Source organism: Pleurodeles waltl, chromosome 10 (assembly GCF_031143425.1).
Source record: "Pleurodeles waltl isolate 20211129_DDA chromosome 10, aPleWal1.hap1.20221129, whole genome shotgun sequence".
Lineage (NCBI taxonomy): Eukaryota > Metazoa > Chordata > Amphibia > Caudata > Salamandridae > Pleurodeles > Pleurodeles waltl.
The window spans coordinates 9,483,735-9,500,093 of NC_090449.1; the positions used below are offsets into that span (position 1 = coordinate 9,483,735).

At 47.9% G+C, this 16,359-nt stretch overlaps 1 protein-coding gene across 2 annotated transcripts in view; it reads right to left on the bottom strand.

Annotated features, from left to right (window-relative positions):
* FAM120C (family with sequence similarity 120 member C) overlaps positions 1-16,359 on the bottom strand; it is a 564,585-nt gene that overhangs the window by 505,970 nt on the left and 42,256 nt on the right. For both annotated transcript variants that reach the window (XM_069209344.1, XM_069209345.1), the window contains exons 2-4: positions 3,167-3,413; positions 2,869-2,951; positions 2,425-2,553 (exon numbers count right to left, since the gene is read on the bottom strand). In XM_069209344.1, coding sequence (XP_069065445.1) covers positions 2,425-2,553; positions 2,869-2,951; positions 3,167-3,413 — 459 coding nt within the window. The remainder of the gene's footprint in view (positions 1-2,424; positions 2,554-2,868; positions 2,952-3,166; positions 3,414-16,359) is intronic.

A 16,359-nucleotide genomic window follows, 5' to 3' on the forward strand; every position in this document is an offset into this window, starting at 1 on the left:
ATGCATGCCTTCCACTAATGAAAGCGAGCAGATTTTAAAAGGCAAGCCCACGAACCAATGAAAGACACTCACCTGACATGGGCGGGGCTCCGAGCCCTTTTCTAACTACTACAGCGTTCGCAAGCGATTCGCATGCGCTAACGCATGCAATGCAGGCTCGACCCTAAAAAAGCATTATAGGTTTAAATGTGGGTAATGTCACGGATATGCTTCATGTTCTACATGTTGCTAAAGATTACACCCATTGGAACTAACGAGGGTATAGAAAATTGGGTCTAGATGTACCTTGCTGATTACCTTCCAGTAAGAAAAGCGTAATGTAAACAGTCACATTAACTGAATGCTGTCATCAATGATGCCAGCTAAAATGTCATGAGTGATTATATATGTGAAGTCATAAGTCATGCATGGCAGGGGCGCAAGCTATAGTTAATTAACCGAACAATAAAAGACAAATTCAGTGTTTTTTTATTTTTTTGGTTTGTAGTCATTTTTTATAACCCATTTCAACACCTTACTTAAATGTCACTTTAAGATTTGTTTCTTTCAGTTGTTTTTTTTAAATCACATTCAACTAACACCCTTAACTTTGCACATCCTTTGGCGTTGTGCAGAGGGGAGTGGCCGAGGCACACCACACTGGTGCCTACCGCTGTAGTCTGCCCTTAGTGGTCAGCTTGCTGCCCCAGCTCCTGCCGGCTTGCCCCCTGTAGTCAGCTTGCTGGGCCTGTCTCGTCCGTCTGCCCTGCGAGCGAGTGAGTGAGCCAGCCCCTTCCAACCTTCCTCTATGGTCTGTTGTGTTGTCCCTGTCCATGCCAGCTTGCCTTCTGTGGCCAGCTTGTTGCTCCTCCCCCCTCCGTTCTCCATTTGTGTGTCCCTGCCCCTTCCAGCCCTCCCTCCCTAGTTAATTAATGTTGTCCCTGATGGCCTGCCTTACATGGTCATCTTACTGACCCTGCTACCTACCTTCTGCCCTCTGTGGTCAGCTTGCTGTCCTTGCCCCAACCCCCCTGCCCTTTGTCTATGCACACCTGCCCTCTCCTGCCTACCTCCATGGTCACTGTTGATGCTGCACATTCCTCCATCCCCTATGCCCTCCGTTCTCCATGTGCATGTCCCTGGCCCCTCCGTCTAGCCTTCTGTGGTCAGCATGATACCCCTCCCCTGCCTTCTGTTCTCCTTGTGCATCCCCCTGCCCCAGCCTTCCTGTCCTCTGCGGTCCACTGTACTGCCCCTGCCAATTCCAGCTTACTCTCTGCTCTCCCCCCCATCTCATCTGCCCTACGTTCACTACCTGGGTGACCCCTGTCCATGGGAGGGTCCCATCCCCTTTATTCTGTGTGTGCAAGTCCCTGCTGCCTCCGCTCCCCGTGGTCCGTCTTTCTGCCATTGACTCATGTGCCTGCTTTGTCTGGCAGGCTTGCCTTCCCCTACCCACCACCTCCTGCGCTCCATGGTCCATGTATGTGTATCCCTACCCTTCCCCTATATGTTATTTTCAGGACTCAGGTCCAGAATCCTAAAACGGCTCCCAAACTTTGTTTTATTGATGTGAAGCAGCCAATCAGATCTTGGGCCTGATTTAAATTTAAAAAGGACCTCCCTTTTTCTTGGCCCCTACTTGACGGACTACTATGTAACTTTTCACAATAGGGCCGAGTTCATAACCTTTTTTGTAGAAAGTTTTGAAAACCCACATAAGTGTCCAAAAATTATTCTGCTGCCTATCTAGCTTCATTTTCGTTTATTTCCTACAAATTTCTCGGAGTAGCTTAAGGGCAGGAGGTTCAAAATGTGGTGTAAAATGTTTTTTTAATGTATCAAACGGAATGGACTTATTAAGAAAAGTATTGTAAAAACAGTTCATATTCGGTAAAATGGACATGCTGCTGTATTCCTACTTCTAGCACTTAAAAGCGCAGTTGATTTATAAAGACACAGACAATGAAACTCCTACTATGTATAAATGTGTATTTTAAGAAATGTGGCTAAGAATATTGTCACCACTCTCAAAGACCGCAAAGGGAAGGAGAGGAAATATTACCCAATATGTTCTCCCAAAATACAAAGGATTATAAAATTATTTCAAAAGTACACTTTTAATTTTGAAGTTGTTTCAGGAACCTGCTCTAGCCTAATCGGTAAAAACTATGATAATTTTGATCCATAATCAGGTTAAGGTATCTCCAGTTCAAATTGGGCCTCTTTAAACAGCTGGACATTCTGGGCTGGGCTTTACTTAAGCTCTTAATCCCAGCACTTTTAAAGCAGCAATGGTATGGTGTGTTAAAAAGTTCACATGCGTTAGACTTTAGAGCCCAGTCCCCCAAAAACAGAAGTGGCATGCAATTTTTAACCTCCGCCTACCTTCAAACAAACAGAAGTTTAAGTGAAAAATGAGAGATGTATGTGGGACAGCCTCACCTGAGAGTGTTTAAAAACATCCTTTCCCACCATATCAAGGTTTGAGGGATCTCGTATTGAAGCCACATACTCTGAGACAGCCTTGATCACGACATCACAGGGCGGAAGGACTAGCTGATGAGCACGCACCTATAAAAAGGACAGAGACAAAAAATACAAAGCATATGAAAGAATACTCCCATAATTACTGAAATTACCTCCCTCAGAGGTCTGTTTGTTGTAGGCTAACGGAATGAAGAGGTAGGTCTTCCTTAGATGTGTGTATGCAAGTGTGAGTGAGGAGTCTTCACATTTTAGGGAATGTAAAGTATTCTTTTCTCTAAAACATAATTTAGCAATGGACAATGCCTGGGAAATGGACTAGGAAAAAAACATACAGTGCTGCTGAACCCACTGGAAATGGGTGGATGGGAAGTGCGAGAAAGATAGCAGAACAGGCATCACCTTCAGTGAGGCCAAAGGGTGGTCTGGTCCGAGCAGGCTCCAGTGAAAAGCAGCCAGGTCCTCGTCTGGGAGAATGTGATTGCCTGAAATTAAAAAATAATTTAGTTGTACGTTTCCCGTGTGCAGCCTTGCAAAGCACCATCTCAAAGCAGAACACAATGCTTTGTAAACTAACAACCTCATTGTAGCAACGCAACCGGTCCCAGTGATGAGCAATACGAAAAGGGTAAATGGCCTATGGTGTGAGGCACACATGGAAAGCAGCATCTACCTCCGCTACAAACTTATCTGTATTTACCGAGAAGGGCTGCAAAAAGAGGAAAGTGTGCAAGCTTCAGTCCCAGCTGCTTGGCAACCTCTTGCATGAGAAACTGATTGGTTGTAAGATTTTTCCCGTTCCAGCTGAGTTTCAGAGCATGAGAACTGTAGTAGGAAGGGATGTTGCAGAGGGCATATTCAGAGTCATGGGCAATTAAACCATGAAAGCCATTCTCCCTGTAGAAGGCAACCACTTCAAGGTGATGGTCTTCAAGGGTCTGGAACACCTACAGAAGAACGGAAAAAACAGACTTTTAGCGGGAGCCAAAAAAAGCAGTAGGCCAAAAACCAAGATACTGCCACAAAGGCTACCTTGATCCATGTACTAAACAGCACTTTTTTTATTGCCAACTCAAGCATAGAGACCAACAGTAGCAGCTTATCTAATTTTTACTTGCAATCTCATACAAACCTACACTGCAATACTTTGAAACTACCTACTTACCTAACTCAGTACTGGTCAACAATCTTTCCTGACATTCTACTCATCTAATACGGTCCTGCAATACAATCATAACAGACTAAGTGTGTATCTAACGTGGCACTGCAACGTTTCCAAGCTTTCTAATCTACCCTGACGGCACACAGCTTTTCTTTTGTCACTCCTTTTTTAGGTAGAGCATAGCATCGCGCAAGCACTGCTTTCTGAATTGTTGTACATTTGTAGGTTTTAACTACACTCATCACTTTCATTCGTGCCTGGACTTGCCTTTTGAAAATCCCTACATTTATGCGTTTGTCCTGTCTTGCGGCTGCTTTGTTACTGCCTTACAGGCGGACCCTGTTACATGGGGCACGGTCGGCCACACGGCTGAGTGTGCTCCACTATTTTTGTCTTTGGCCTCGCCGCTTAGCGCCGTATGTTGTTTCTACCTCTTACTTGTTTCCTTTGCCTTGCTTCATTCAATTTTAAAGAGCTTCTGTTCTGGACTTTTACACGCCCACACTACCTATCTGCCTTTTGATTACCATTTTCATTTTATTTGTTACGAGTTTATTTTCAGATAAGGATTTTATTTTTAGTTTTTAATAGAGCCTGGTTCCCGGGTCCCGAAGTTGGCAGCTCTGTATGATCGGTCACATCGCTGTTGGCAGGAGTATTCTCGTGCCGCACAGCATCGCCCTACTGTCCCCTTTGAAACTGCACAAAGGCAACAATAAGCAGCAGGCTTTCGCCATTGTTTTCCTTCTCCGCGTAGTTTGTGTCCTTTGCGCCTAGCTAAGAGTAAACTTTTGGGGCAAAATTCCGACCGTTGTCTTGTGACTTTTGTTCACCTTTGCACGCACGTTTGGTACTCGCTTTGTGCAACATGTTCCTGCAGTGTTAAATTCTTGTGGGAATTGCTGCTTATTAAAAGAAGCGCGTTTCCTCCTCTACAGTTATTCAAATTGCACTCCGAAGCAAGCAGCAGAGAGAACCGTGCCCCATGCTTGCACCTTTGTTAACCCTTCCCCCTCGTCTTTGTGGTAGGGCTTGGATTCTCGGACAGCCCTTTGTGTCTGTGGCTCCTGTCATGTCACCTCTCCCCACACAGCCAAATAGCAGCCCTCCCCCGGGTCCTCAAGATTTGTTTGTAATGCGGGATCTGAAGCACACATTTCACAACTTCGAGGCACTTGTTTCATGGAACCTAAACACATTTGCCCCTGCTTTACTTTTTATCATCTGTGTCAAGGTACACAGGCCTTCTGTATGACTTGCTCTTTTTTATACAAGTACAGAAATTTTATGATGTGCATTTCCATCCTTGGACCTATTGGTTAGAGACTGCTGGGGTAGCTCAGCGGGTTAATGTACGAATGCTTCACGTGCACAATGACTGTTGCTGCACAGCAAACAAACATGAAACCAGCCCCAGAGAGACTGGTTTGTCAACAGCTTATACTTTCTTGGCTTGTGGTACATGTAACAGATGCTGCTGTGAACGGAATGTTTGAGCTGCAAAAGATATTTTTAAATTCAACTCAGTGGTGCATTACGTGTTTTCACTATTATGATTTCCCAGTAATGTTTCAGACACTTCCCAGATACCAACCTACCCTGCTCGAGGTCAGAGGTCTGATGTGCACCACGCTGTGGTTTGTCCTATATAACAACCTTTTTGCATATCTACGAGGTGGGATGCATAGTTTTTACAGAGTCACCTGTGTCTGATTCCCTCGGTCAGTTGTGTCATAAATGCAGATTGCATTCTGGGGCTTGCAGTGCACATTTAAGGCAAGCGAATCCTGGCCTGCAAAGTGTTGATGGTTAAAATGCCAGGACAGGCTAAAGGTGTCACTCGTGTGACAGAGGACGACCAATCTCACGGGTTTGTATTACCCTTTGTAATCTGCACCTCATCATAATCACTCCAACACCTCACGTTGCCTTTCCTTGTTTGCTTCTCGTTCCCCAAACATCCTCCCGGCTCCATGTTGCTCTCTTCCTCTTATGCCGCTTGCAGAACACCCCCTGCGTTCCGCCTCCCTGCCTCGCGTGCTCCCCCGCAGCCCACCCCTGCTCTGGCTGCCTTCCCTCGGGCTCCTGTTCCCTGCCACACCCCTTCTCCTCTGTGCCAGCCGCTCCTCACTGGCTGTGGATGGAGACCCAAACCCTGCGCAGCTATGACGACAGCTAGGCGGGCTGTATGGCGCTGTAGCGCTGTAAAGTAGCACGCACAGCCACGCCATATAAATGTGTTGATTAACCAATTCATAGGGCAAGAGGAGTTCAGTTATGCATTTACAACACCAATAGCTCTAACTCAAGCAAATGCGAGACCTATTGCATTGCAAATGCTTGTTTCCTATTCTTGACGGTCAGTCTGCTCCTCGAGGTCCTGGTTTAATATTGATACTTGGAACACACTGACTTCCTTAACCACCTACTAGAGCATTTCAGTCTACACCAGAGGTCTTCAAACTGGGGGGCAGGCCCCCCTAGGGGGGCTTCAAGTGATCCCGGGGGGCGCCAGGCACTGGCCAAAAGAAGCAGTGTACAGATAACATGCCTTTGTTTTAAGCAGAAGCTTGTTATTGCATTTTTTTAAAAGGAAACAGTACTTAACTGCAATGTTTAAATAGGTCTAGGCATATTTAAACTTTTTTTAAATATTTTTTTTAATTGATTTTATCTTATTAACATACAGAAGAAAAAAAAACAGTCCCTTCACAGCATCATAACAAAAGAAATTTGTCATCATCTGCAATATCAGCGTACATGTCGCGTAGGAGAAACCAGATAGGCACACATTAATCGCTGTAATCCAATTTACCCTTTTAACCACTCAATCCATTATTGGTGACAGAATCCGTACCAACTACCACAGGGCAGCTTATGGTAGTGATGTGATGGCATTATCCTACCGCAAAAGAAGGGGACAACAGCCAATACAAACAAAAAAGGCAGGTGGGGCATACAGCCAGGCATTAGCAATCATTCACCTTCCTGGCGTAGATGCCAACAGACAGAGGGGGGTAACAACACAGTCCGGGCTTTTCCGGTTATTTCACTCACTCGACTTCGGCCGCTAAGAAGTTATTCAATGGGGCCCAAATATCTTTGGGTCTAGACCCTTCAGGCATCAGGTTCCAGTAGACTGTGAGCTGATCATGACAATAAGCAGAATCACTTAACCGCTTGAGTGCGGGCGTCGGCCACTGGCCGACGCCCACACACCCTCCCTGGTGCGGGTCACGACCAGTGGCCGACACCAGGAAGGGCATTAATAAATCCTCGGGTGCGTTGCGCCCGAGGATTATTATTTTTTTTTTTTACTACCCCCGGGAGACACGGAAGCTACCGTGTCTCCCCCCGCCCCCCACCCGCCCCTTTGTGACGTCAGCGCGCCGCGAGGCGCGCTGACGTTGCAAAGGTGTTTTCCCCATGAAAGCAGGAAGCAGCCTTGCGGCCGCTTCCTGCTTTCATGGGGAAAACGGCCTTTTACACGTTCGGGAAGGCCTCGTAAGAAAGGGGAGAGTCTCCCCTTTCTTACGAGGCCTTCCTGAAAGTGTCTCCTGGCCCCCGGTCGCAGCTGTGCTGCGATCGGGGGCCAGGAAACACTTTCAGGTTTCCTGGCTCCCCCGATCGCAGCACAGCTGCGATCGGGGGCCAGAAACAGTTTCAGAAGGCCTCGTAAGAAAGAGGAGAGTCTCCCCTTTCTTACGAGGCCTTCTGAAACGGTTTCAGGAAACCCCACTAGACACCAGGGATTTAACTTTTGGGGGGCGGCCCCCCCGGAAAACGGGCCGCCCCCCCACCCGGCATAATTTTTTTTATTTAAAAAAAGGTAGGTGCCCCCTTGAGGGGGGGGGCGATCGCGCCCCCCCCAGGGGATTTTTTTTTTCCTCAAAAAAATAAAAAATAAATAAAAAAATGAAATGACAGGGGGTCGCCTGTGGGCAGGGTGACCCCCTGTGGGGGCAATTTTTTTTTTAGATGTTGTAGGGTTTCCCTGGGGGCCATTTTGGCCCCCAAGGAAACCATACAGCAACTAAAAAAAATATATATGTATATATCTATATATATATATATATATATATATATATATATCTATGTAGATAGATATATCTAGGTACATGGATATATCTATAGATATATCTATGTATATCTATGTGTGTATATATATATATATATATATATATATATATATATATATATATAGGTAGATCTGTATCAAAGAGATTTATAAAGCGCGCTACTCACCTGTGAGGGTCTCAAGGCGCTGCGGGGGGGGGGGGGACAGGGGGAGGGAAAGGGGCTAGGAGGTTCACTGTTCAAAAAGCCAGGTTTTGAGGCCCTTCCTGAAAAGAAGTAGGTTTTGGGTCTTGCGAATGTGGGTTGTGAGTGCGTTCCAGGTATTGGGTGCAATGTAGGAGAAGGATCTGCCCCCGGTGGTGGTGTGTTTGATGCGGGGGACAGAGGCGAGAGAGAGGTCAGCTGAGCGGACGTTTCGTGTGGGGGTGTGGAAGGTGACTCTCGTTGAGGTAGGCAGGGCCTGTGTTGTGGAGTGATTTGTGTGCGAGGATGAGGATCTTGAAGGTGATCCTTTTGTCAATGGGGAGCCAGTGGAGGGATTTGAGGTGTGGAGAGATGTGTTCGTGTCGGCGGAGGTCGTGGATGAGTCGTGCTGCTGAGTTCTGGATGCATGTAGTTTGCACTTGAGTTTTAGAGTGGTGCCGGCGTAGAGGGCGTTTCCGTAATCAAGCCTGCTGCTGATGAGTGCGTGAGTGACAGTTTTTCTGGTCTCTGTGGGGATCCATTTGAATGTTTTTCAGTATACGGAGTTTGTTGAAGCATGAGGAGGTAAGAGCGTTGATTTGTTGGGTCATAGAGAGGGAGGAGTCTAGGATGATGCTGAGGTTGCGTGCGTAGTTGGCGGGGGTGGGTGCAGGGCCTAGCGTGGTGGGCCACCATGGGGGGTCCCAGGTGTTTTTGTGTGGGCCAAAGAGGATTATTTCGGTTTTGCTTGAGTTGAGTTTCAGGTGGTTGGCTGTCATATATACATCACTTTTGTCAATATGTGTGTGGTTTCCCTGGGGGGAAAAGGGTCCGACTTGTCTAGTGGCAGTTTTAGTGCCATAAAGAAGCGCAGAAGGTTTATATGCCTACTGCAAAGAGCACATCTGTATTTTATGTAAATAGCTGAGTACATTAGTAAAGTCTATGGAGAGATGAAGGGCACTTTTGCTGGGTGGTAATGAGGGAATCCGAGGAGGAGGGAGTGGGAGCACCAATAATGATTGTTGGACTGGGCGCAGGAGGTGCTAAAGACTGTGACGAATGGTATGTGACAAGGTGTTTTTTGAGTGTCTTGAAAGTACGTGCTGATTGAGGGAAGAAGCGCAGGTAAGGTGGCCTCTACTGTTGCACGTATCTCACACACACCATCGATTTTGTGACTGTCTACGTAGGCTAGTGTTTTAGAGCAACAGTTTAGCCAATAGCAGAGATGGCATCTTGATGGATGACTGCTGCCTGCACTTGGGTTATAGAGGACCGCTCTGACATAGGATCAGAGACTGAGACATCAGATACTGAGACAGCATCTGAGGGATAGGACAATGGCGCAGACTCTGGGAGTGATTTTTCAGTCAGAGGAGTCCCATTCGAAAACTCCTCTTCCAGTACATTATGAGGGAGGTGATGAGGACAGTCCTGCTGTCCCTTCGCAAGCTGTTCATGCAACTGGGTAATAGTGGGTTAGGCCAACCCAGAGAGCAGGTGAATGTGGCGGCAAGCAGAGAGAGAGTGCTCTCTTGGGAGCTCACCAATTTAGTTCAGCCCCAAATTCCACCACCCAAATCATATTGTGGAGACATCAAAATTGTCTATGGCAAAACAAACTGGTTTTGTAAGGCAGGCACCTGTGTTTTTGGTCCTGGATTCGGCGGCCATATAGAGAAACACACTAAACCCAAACATTTCTGGAAACTAGACATTCGGGGGAGTCCACAGAGGTGTGACTTGTGTGGATTCCCCAAAGTTTTCTTACCCAGAATACCCTGCAAAGCTGAAATGTTGAAAAAAACCTCTATTTTTCTCGCATTTCTGTCACACAAACTACAGGAATATGCTGGGATCCACAACATTCCTACCACCCAGTGACTCCTCACCTGTCCTGATAAAAACACTACCCCACTTGAGTGCCTACACCTAGTGCCTGTGTCAGGAATGGATCACCCCAGGGTCAACAGCTGCCTCACGTAAGGACCAACATTGACCGTTGTGTGATCTATTCCTGTCGCAGGCACCTGGCCTAACCACACAAGTGAGGTATCATATTTATCGGGAGACTTGGGGGAACGCTGGGTGGAAGGAAATTTGTGGCTCCTCTCAGATTCCAGAACTTTCTGTCACCGAAATGTGAGGAAAACGTGGTATTTTAGCCACATTTTGAGGTTTGCAAAGGATTCTGGGTAACAGAACCTGGTCCGAGCCCCACAAGTCACCTCATCTTGGATTCCCCTGGGTTTCTAGTTTTCAAAAATGTGCTGGTTTGCTAGGTTTCCCCAGGTGCCGGCTGAGCTAGAGGCCAAATTCCACAGGTAGGCACTGTTTTCTATGAAAAAATGAGATGTGTTCACGTTCTGTTTTGGGGCATTTCCTGTCGCGGGCGCTAGGCCTACCCACACAAGTGAGGTATCATTTTTATCGGGAGACTTAGGGGAACGCCGGGTGGAAGGAAATTTGTGGCTCCTCTCAGATTCCAGAACTTTCTGTCACCGAAATGTGAGGAAAACTTGTTTTTTAGCCACTTTTTGAGGTTTGCAAAGGATTCTGGGTAACAGAACCTGGTCCGAGCCCCGCAAGTCACCCCTCCTTGGATTCCCCTAGGTCTCTAGTTTTCAGAAATGCACAGGTTTGGTAGGTTTCCCTAGGTGCCGGCTGAGCTAGAGGCCAAAATCTACAGGTAGGCACTTCTCAAAAAACACCTCTGTTTTCTTCCAAAAATTTGGATGTGTCCACGTTGCGCTTTGGGGCGTTTCCTGTCACGGGCGCTAGGCCTACCCACACAAGTGAGGTATCATTTTTATCGGGAGACTTGGGGGAACGCCGGGTGGAAGGACATTTGTGGCTCCTCTCAGATTCCATAACTTTCTGTCACCGAAATGTGAGGAAAACTTGTTTTTTTAGCCACTTTTTGAGGTTTGCAAAGGATTCTGGGTAACAGAACCTGGTCCGAGCCCCGCAAGTCACCCCTCCTTAGATTCCCCTAGGTCTCTAGTTTTCAGAAATGCACAGGTTTGGTAGGTTTCCCTAGGTGCCGGCTGAGCTAGAGGCCAAAATCTACAGGTAGGCACTTCTCAAAAAACACCTCTGTTTTCTTCCAAAAATTTGGATGTGTCCACGTTGCGCTTTGGGGCGTTTCCTGTCGCGGGCGCTAGGCCTACCCACACAAGTGAGGTATCATTTTTATCGGGAGACTTGGGGGAACGCCGGGTGGAAGGAAATTTGTGGCTCCTCTCAGATTCCAGAACTTTCTGTCACCGAAATGTGAGGAAAACTTGTTTTTTTAGCCACTTTTTGAGGTTTGCAAGGGATTCTGGGTAACAGAACCTGGTCCGAGCCCCGCGAGTCACCCCTCCTTGGATTCCCCTAGGTCTCTAGTTTTCAGAAATGCACAGGTTTGGTAAGTTTCCCTAGGTGCCGGCTGAGCTAGAGGCCAAAATCTACAGGTAGGCACTTTGGAAAAAACAGCTGTGTTTTCTATAAAAAAAATAGGATGTGTCCATGTTGTGTTTTGGGGCATTTCCTGTCGCGGGCACTAGGCCTACCCACACAAGTGAGGTATCATTTTTATCGGGAGACTTGGGGGAACACAGAAAAGCAAAACAAGTGTTATTGCCCCTTATCTTTCTCTACATTTTTTCCTTCCAAATATTAGAGAGTGTGTAAAAAAGACGTCTATTTGAGAAATGCCCTGCAATTCACATGCTAGTATGGGCACCTCGGAATTCAGCGATGTGCAAATAACCACTGCTCCTCAAAACCTTATCTTGATCCCATTTTGGAAATGCAAAGGTTTTCTTGATACCTCTTTTTCACTCTTCATATTTCAGCAAATGAATTGCTGTATACCCAGTATAGAATGAAAACCAACTGCAGGGTGCAGCTCATTTATTGGCTCTGGGTACCTAGGGTTCTTGATGAACCTACAAGCCTTTTATATCCCCGCAACCAGAAGAGTCCAGCAGACAAAACGGTATATTGCTTTCAGAAATCTGACATCGCAGGAAAAAGTTACAGAGTAAAACATAAAGAAAAATGGCTGTTGTTTTCAGCTCAATTTCAATATTTTTTTATTTCAGCTGTTATTTTCTGTAGGAAAACCTTGTAGGATCTACACAAATGACCCCTTGCTGAATTCAGAATTTTGTCTAGTTTTCATAAATGTTTAGCATTCCGGGATCCAGCATTGGTTTCACACCCATTCCTGTCACTAACTGGAAGGAGGCTGAAAGCACCAAATATAGTAGAAATGGGGTATGTCCCAGTAAAATGCCAAATTTGTGTTGAAAAATTTGGTTTTCTGATTCAAGTCTGCCCGTTCCTGAAAGGTGGGAAGATAGTGAATTCAGCACCAGAAACCCTTTGTTGATGGCGTTTTCAGGGAAAAAACCACAAGCCTTCTTCGGCAGCCCTTTTTCCCCATTTTTTGGGAAAAAACTAAATTTTCACTGTATTTTGGCTATTTTCTTGGTCTCCTCCAGGGGAAACCACCAACTCTGGGTACCATTAGAATCCCTAGGATGTTGGAAAAAAAAGGACGCAAATTTGGCGTGGTTAGCTTATGTGGACAAAAAGTTATGAAGCCCTAAGCGCGAACTACCCCAAATAGCCAAAAAAGGGCTCAGCACTGGGGGGGAAAAGGCCCAGCAGCTAAGGGGTTAACCATTCAGAACAACGCAGCACTCTCGTCCCACCCCAACACATGGCCACTCTACGCTTGGCCAGCAGCAATAGCAGGCCCACCAAGCGCCTATGCGTTACCCGAAGATCCTCCACGTACCCAAGCAGCGCAGTTCTAGGATTGGCAGGAATCTCTGTTCAGACCATTTCAGAGATTGCATTAAAAACTGCCACCCAGAAGGCGTGAACATCCTTACACTCCCATACTAAATGTAAAAAACCAGCACCCAGCGCCAGACAGCGTACACAGCGCGTATCCTCACGCAACCCCAAGGAGTGCAACCACGCTGGGGTGTAATATAGTCTGTGCAAAAAATTAAAGTGCAGCAATCTAAATCTATAATTTGGTGTCAACGCTCTCATATGCGCACAGCAATCACGCCACTGGACCTCCGGGATGGGCACTCCCAGGTCCGCCTCCCACGCGAGCTTAGACGGTTCTCGGAGATTATTTCTCTGCTCCTGCATACAGTTATATAATTTGGCAACCAGTCTATTAGGCGACTGCGCACAGCAAAGAACCTCCAGTGCACGGAACACCACAGGTGCCTCCACCGAACCACGCAGGCGATTTCGCAAAAAAGAACGGACTCGGATAACATACATACGCTGAAGTGCCGTGCACTCGCGGTCAGCCAGCACCTCAGATACTGCAAGCAGGCGACCCTCCGCCATCCAATCTTTCATCTCTATCAGACCAGCATCTCGGAGAAACCCACGTACTCCACCGTCGCGGTACAGCTGTCCATCGGCTATCGCCATGACTGGCAGAGAGGGAGCAAACGGGACCGCGACCCAGGACCACCGCATCAACATACCCCACGCCCGCATCGTGCATGCCACTGTATCAATCCCCCGCGACGGAACACATCTACCGAATGCCCGAGTCAGGTCATCCGGCCATACAGAGTCGCTCTCAGGCGCCATGTGCGGCAAATAACGGATAGGATTCAGCCAGTAATACGCAAAATGCGCCTGAGCACAAAGATAGTATAATTCCATACCTGGCGCAGCGAGCCCACCCAGTTCAAACGGCAGCGTCAGCCTCTCCCAAGAAATGCGTGCGCGTCGGCCCGCCCATACCAGACAGATCAGCGCAGACGTTTTAAGTAGCCTCTCGGGAGCGGGAGAGGAAGATTAAAAAATAAGTACAAAAACTTCGGGAGGACCACCATCTTTGCAATAGCAATACACCCTATCAATGATAACGGAAGGGCCCGCCAGCCCTCAACCTTCCTCTCCAGCCATGTCAGAGCAGCGCCATAGTTAGCCCGCCACAGCTCAACTCAGCTGTACACCCAAGTACCGCACCGGGCCATCTGCCCACACCAGAGGGTATCTAGAGTCATACCGCAACACCCCAGGGGTCAGAGGCAACACCACAGATTTAGACCAGTTAATAGTAATACCTGAATAGGTACCAAAGCGCACGATCTCATCTAGCAGCATATCCAGATTTTGGTCAGGATTCCGTACATATAATGCAATATAATCAGCATACAGAGATATCAGGATAGGACGCTGCCGGAATTGTAATCCGCTGTCGTTATATTTCTGTCGAAGCCAGGCCGCCAAGGGTTCCATCGCCGCTGCAAAAAGGAGAGGGGACAGCGGGCATCCCTGTCGCGTGCCTCGCGCAACCGGAAAAGTAGCCGGCACGTTTCCATTAATGCGCAATCTAGCAGTGGGCAACGTATACAATAGTTTAATCCAGCGAAGGAAGCGCGCACTAAGTCCCACCCTACCCAGCAGAGCGAACATATAGTCCCATGTCAGGGAATCAAACGCTTTAGCTGCGTCCAGAAAAACAGCTGCTGCATTATCATCCTCTGCCAGTGTACCGGCCACCGCGAAAAAGGTGCGCAAGTTGTGGCCTGTAGACCTTCCCGGGACAAAGCCCGACTGATCCGGTAGCCCTAATCTAGGGAGGAGAGGTTGCAATCTCACCGCAATCATTTTTGCTAGGATTTTGTTGTCAATATTTATCATGGAAAGCGGACGATACGAATCGCATCGAGTCGGGTCCTTTCCAGGTTTCAGGATCGTCACTATCAAAGCCTCCCTGAGTGAGGCCGGTAGCGACCCAGTCTCCAGGGCTTCTGAATAGACCGCCATCAGCCGGGGAGCTAAAATATCCACATACTCTTTATAGAACGCGGGGGACAGGCCGTCCACCCCAGGAGACTTCTCTCCCGGCAATCCACGTATGGCCGCAGCCACCTCTTCTACTGAGAATGGTTTGTCTAAGTATTTCCTGTGCACCTCATCAAACCATACTAGTGCAATATCCTCGAAGATCACCTGTGCATCAGTCGCACTAGCGCACACCGGAGCCGCATAAAGCCTCGTGTAGAACTCAGTAAACACCTGCATAACTCCACCCGATCCCGACACGCTCCCACCCTCACCATCCATGACCTCAGAGACATAATCACTGGCCCAAGGTTTGCCAGCGTACGTCCAGCCCTTTCGCCCTCCCCATACTGGCGTGCACGGGCCTCCCTCCCGAGGAAGCAAATCTCCCTAAGGGAGATCTCCTCATACAGCGACACCTCTCGACGAATCTCCGCAAGAACATCACTGGACCAGTGGGATGCCAGTCGCCTTTCCAACTCAGCAAGCCGCGACTCAATTTCGGCCATCTCTCGCCTTAGAGTTTTAACTATACCATGCTGTTTCGAGAGACAGACCCCTCTGATAACAACTTTAAATGCCTCCCAAAGAGTACCTGGGGACTCAACCGATCCCTGGTTCTCGGCAAAATACAGTTTAATCGCCTCGCGCAATTCCTCTCGGAAGGCCGCATCTCGAAGCGCCCCCTTAGGCAGCCGCCACATAACCGACCCACCAAATACAGTTGGTATCTCCAATTCCAGACATACCGGCGAGTGATCCGACAACGTACGAGGGAGATGGTCGACCGCTCTAGTCCAGGCCAACACATCCCTGGTACCCAGCCAGCGATCAATTTGAGACCAGCTACTGTGTACATAGTTCAAACATGTACCTTCCCTCGCCTCTATGTGCCGCTGTCGCCACAAGTCTACCAGAGCACCATCTCGCATCACGCCTTCCAAGGCTTTAGCCGCCGCAACGTGCTGTATCCTGGCCAAGCTCTCCCTATCCATCTTAGCATCTAGCACTACATTAAAATCTCCCCCCCAGAGCACCGCACCTGGCCCCAGCGACTCCACCAGACGCCACAGCTCCAAAAAGAAACCTGGATCATCAACATTCGGCCCATATATAGCAACTAGGCGACACTCTTTGTCTAGTAGCACACCACTCATCAGTACGTATCTGCCATTTGGGTCTACCAGGACCTTCTTCGGGCGTCACTGCAGACCCTTACGAAGAAGGATTGCCACTCCACGGGAATAACCCAAGTACGTGGAGCAGTGCATCTCACCTACCCACCCAGTTCTTAGTCTGCATATTGTGGACTCCACCAAGTGCGTCTCCTGAAGCATACAGACATCAATTGCATGTCTCTTAACATATGCAGCCACAAGTAGAGCTTTCCTTCTATCATTAAGCCCTTGCACGTTCCAAGTCAAACATCTAACCACAGTCACTTCCTCACCCCTCAGCCCAGTCAGCAATCAGCCAGCATTGCACGCAAAGATCTGTCACCACCTGCCATAGATTTAGCAAAGGATCAAATAAAACTTCCATACAAAGAAAAAGGAACAATACCCCACGAACATGTGAGATACCCCCCACCCACTCAGGCCCCCCAATCGGACCCAACCAGTGACCCACCCATCTTGACCCCAAAA